This window comes from Macrobrachium rosenbergii, chromosome 26 (assembly GCF_040412425.1).
Source record: "Macrobrachium rosenbergii isolate ZJJX-2024 chromosome 26, ASM4041242v1, whole genome shotgun sequence".
Lineage (NCBI taxonomy): Eukaryota > Metazoa > Arthropoda > Malacostraca > Decapoda > Palaemonidae > Macrobrachium > Macrobrachium rosenbergii.
This window is the reverse complement of record NC_089766.1, coordinates 1,192,947-1,196,706: the sequence shown is the minus strand read 5'-3', so window position 1 is coordinate 1,196,706 and position 3,760 is coordinate 1,192,947. Positions and strand designations below refer to the sequence as shown.

General features: G+C 38.5%; 1 protein-coding gene across 1 annotated transcript; it reads right to left on the bottom strand.

Annotated features, from left to right (window-relative positions):
• Positions 1 to 686: 686 nt before the first annotated feature.
• On the bottom strand, positions 687 to 3,470 carry LOC136852889 (cuticle protein CP1158-like). The gene is made up of 3 exons (XM_067127821.1): positions 3,427 to 3,470; positions 1,946 to 2,173; positions 687 to 1,600 (listed from the first exon to the last, which is right to left on the bottom strand). The coding sequence occupies exons 1-3, from the start codon at positions 3,436 to 3,438 to the stop codon at positions 1,499 to 1,501; spliced, it is 342 nt and encodes a 113-aa protein (XP_066983922.1). The 5' UTR covers positions 3,439 to 3,470; the 3' UTR covers positions 687 to 1,498.
• Positions 3,471 to 3,760: the final 290 nt, after the last annotated feature.

The window sequence follows — 3,760 nt, the reverse complement described above, 5'->3', positions numbered from 1 at the left end:
CTTAGACACTTATAAAGAGAGAGAGAGAGAGAGAGAGAGAGAGAGAGAGAGAGAGAGAGAGAGAGAGAGAGAGAGAGAGAGAGAGCTGTCAAATTCTAGGAACATAACCTTGCAAACATTATTCATGAATTCGTGCCACTATTAAAGTCCATCTTTGTAAACAAGTTCATACTTTGAGCCATTTTTTGCAAGGGATCTCTTGCAGGCCTACCGTACCCTCCCTTGGGACATGCCCCAAGCTGTGACCAGTTTTTGGGAGGGTGACCTTCCTCCCTTGTCCAGGAATCAAGTTTTGTCAGTCCTGTCAGGTAGGTGTGGGATCTATTATTGGATATAATTCAGATTCCTGGTTGCTTGGAGTGGGTGTCCTTGTTATTGTAGTGGAGTTGTGGGGGAGGATTGCTCATTGATCAGTTAATTTTTTCAGTTGGCGTTCCAGTGTCAATGGTCGTAGACTTGTAGAGTAGATTAGAACTTGTGAATCCATAGATGTATCCGCATATTTTATACATAGAAGTAGGATCTCTTTCTGTGTGTGCATGTATATATATATATATATATATATATATATATATATATATATATATATATATATATATATATATATATATATATATATATATATATATATATATATTACATAATTTCCTAATATAAAAGGTATAGTTATATCAAAAATAAAATACTTTATAAGCTTCATATATATTTTTTATTACAAAATACTATCACATGTACATATACTGTAGGCACTCAGTTTATACATCCATCATCATGAATTTATCCCTGTAATATAATCACATTAGGACCCTTAAATTTGGCTATCAGGACTTCACAGGCAAAACAGGAGAGGAGATGTTTGGATGTTTTGAACGTCGAAAGATGTTAATTTCGTCTCAGAACCTCGTTAATGTGAATAACATCTCCCTCAGGGTTATATCCTCGATGTTTGTGAAGAAGTCTTGAAAATCCTTTTGTTGTTGGGTTTTATTTTGTCGACAGGAAATCGCTGTCCCAGATCGAGTTGGTTTTGATGAGTCTTGAAGTATATTTTTATACAATATTTTGCTGTCATCTCTTCAGAATGTCGAATATTATCTCAATGTGAATATTTACGAGTATTTAATATACATTCATCGCCTCCAGCATCACGAATAACATCGATTAAGATTACGTTTACGTATATTTGATAAAAAGCTTTTCGTCTGTAGAATCACGAACATTTACGTACATTTAGTGAACATTTATCGTCTTGAGAATCACGTCTGTAGAATCACGAACATTTACGTACATTTAGTGAACATTTATCGACTTGAGAATCACGAATATCATCGATCTAGACATTAACGTATATTTAAAAAAACGTATTCTCAATAATACTGCTAAGAACCAGCTCCATGGACGTCGCATAGACCAAGGAAAAGATGGACATGTTCGTTTTCGTTTCAAAATCAGGGAAAAATAAAAGTTTTTTTATCTTTATCGACTGGAGGTCGTCCACTTAACTGAACTGGATGTTGCCAGTTGGGCAGACTTTGCCAGAAGGTCCAACGACGCACCCGGAGGCGTCCACGCCGTAGGTGGTTGGGACTGCGGGGGCGGGCTGAAAGGACAAAAGGAATATGAAAGTTAGCGAATGGGATTTTTAGTTCCGTTACCCCTGAAATATGAGGTTGACGTCCGTTTTCTTTGATGATTTAAAATTGGCAAATATTTAAATTTTACAACGTTGTTGTGATTTACGGTTATATATAGGATGTATAGAGTTAGGGGTTATTCTATAACACATAGCTCATATTAACAACAGTTGCAATAACGGTAATATAACAAAAATAACAACAAGAACATTAATTTGAATACGACAACAATCCCCTTTGACTCCATTTTACTTCAGTCACCCATCAAACGTAAACAAACCATTTGAAATTCCGCCTATTTTTCGAATTACCTGGAAGACAGCTGGGTTGTGGTGGTGAGCTGGGACGGCGGGCCTATGTCTGTTGAGGGCGGCGATGTGGGCGTGGGCGTGGTGGCCCAAGAATGCCCAGGCTGGTTGGCTGAACTGGACAGGGCCGGAGGGTCCTACGATGCCAGATGGCCCAATGACCCCAGAGGGACCGACCAGGCCTACGGAGGGCATGGCTGAGACTGCAGCCACCACAGCGCACAAGACTACCTGCAGAAGGCGCAGCAGAAGGAGGGTGGTTTAGAAATGAAACTATCTTTTAAATTATTGTTGCAAAGCCGTACAGCAGCTTTGTAAGACACTTGACAAATATTTTACTTGAAGTAACCAGCTCCCAGCACAGCTCAAAAGACTACCTGCAGAAGGCGCAGCAGAAGGAGGGCTTGAGAATTTAGATTTTTTTTTTTTTAAGTGGTGGTGTAAAAATTATGTACAGGCGCTTTTGCAAGATAGTTAACAGACATTTTTCTTGGCGTGATTAAACAGTTTTGAACATTTTGAAACATTTAGAAGTTTTTTCTGCCCCCTTATATCTCTTATTTAAAATTTAAACCTATTCTCCCGGGCATAAAATTGTTGGTCAAGTAACATTTTAATCAAAATAACACGGTTCATATTCCACAATTACCAGTAGGCCCTTAGCTTTACCCCTGAATATCCAAATTTTAGACACCTCCCCTTTTCAGAATTGGACGACTGAATGAAATGCAGATAAAATTAATGTTAAAATTAGAGTTAAGGAACACTGACTCTGGTTAGGATTTGGAAGGGTGACCGCCAGGGATCATCCATGAAAAATCAGTACTTAGAAACTTGCAGCAGAGATTGGGAGTCTGGTGTGAGCTAGCGAATTCAAGATGAAAGGAGAAATTTCAAATGGAAAGTGTTTGTCAAGAAGCTGGAGTTTAAGATAAAACAAGATAAATATAAAAAGGAAAATAGATTCGGAAATATTTGATGAACAAGTAAATATAATTGAAAATAAATCCAAGATGAACGGCAAGTTCTCTGCTTGTTATGAAGAACAGTGAAACGAGGTCTAGAGGCTTATTGGATCAATTCGAAAGTGGTTTACATTTTGGAGATAAGAGACAGACTTTGTAAATTTTGAATGAAGAGGTCGAGTTTGATAACTTGAAGATATACTTTGGTGTTAAACAGCAAAAGTGATCGCTGCGTGTCATTTCTGATCAGCTGAGAAAGTGTTAGACTGGGCAGAAATGTTAAGAATATTAACAGAACGTTAATTTACTTTGGCATAAATGTGAGAATTGAAAGTCTAACCAATTTTCGTAATTTTGTATCTGCTGAGAGAGTGTTAGACTGGTAGAAATTTTAAATCCTTAACAAAATTTTCATATTCAAGCCACAAACGTTAGAAATCTCCTCACTAAGGCATTAATATCTCCAATTGCCCCAATTTCCAAGAAGTGCTTTAAAAAAAATCGGTCTCTGCAACTCACCATAACCTTCATGATGATGCTGCTTGGACGAGAACCTTCGAGGAACTGATGTCTGACTCCTCTTCTTCACCTGTTATATAGGCACAGGATGCCGTGACGTCACACACCCTTGGGCCAATGGAGAAGCGAGCTGAAGGATGACCGGGGAAACCGTTAGCCAATGGGGACACGCCCTGAGTTGTTTTTTTTAAATTGAAACTTTTTCGGTGGCGGGAGGAGGCTTTGTGTAAGTAGCGGAACTGTGGCTTTAAGACTCTCGGAGGAAAGGTATTGTCAAGGATTCCTGTGAGTTGAACGAGGGAAGAAGACGAAGAAGGAGAAGAGGAAGAAAAGG

Coding starts and splice junctions, on each gene's coding strand:
- LOC136852889 (XM_067127821.1), bottom strand. Junction 1,601..1,945: donor ACAACCCAGCTGTCTTCCAG/GTAATTCGAAAA, acceptor TTGTCCTTTCAG/CCCGCCCCCGCAGTCCCAAC.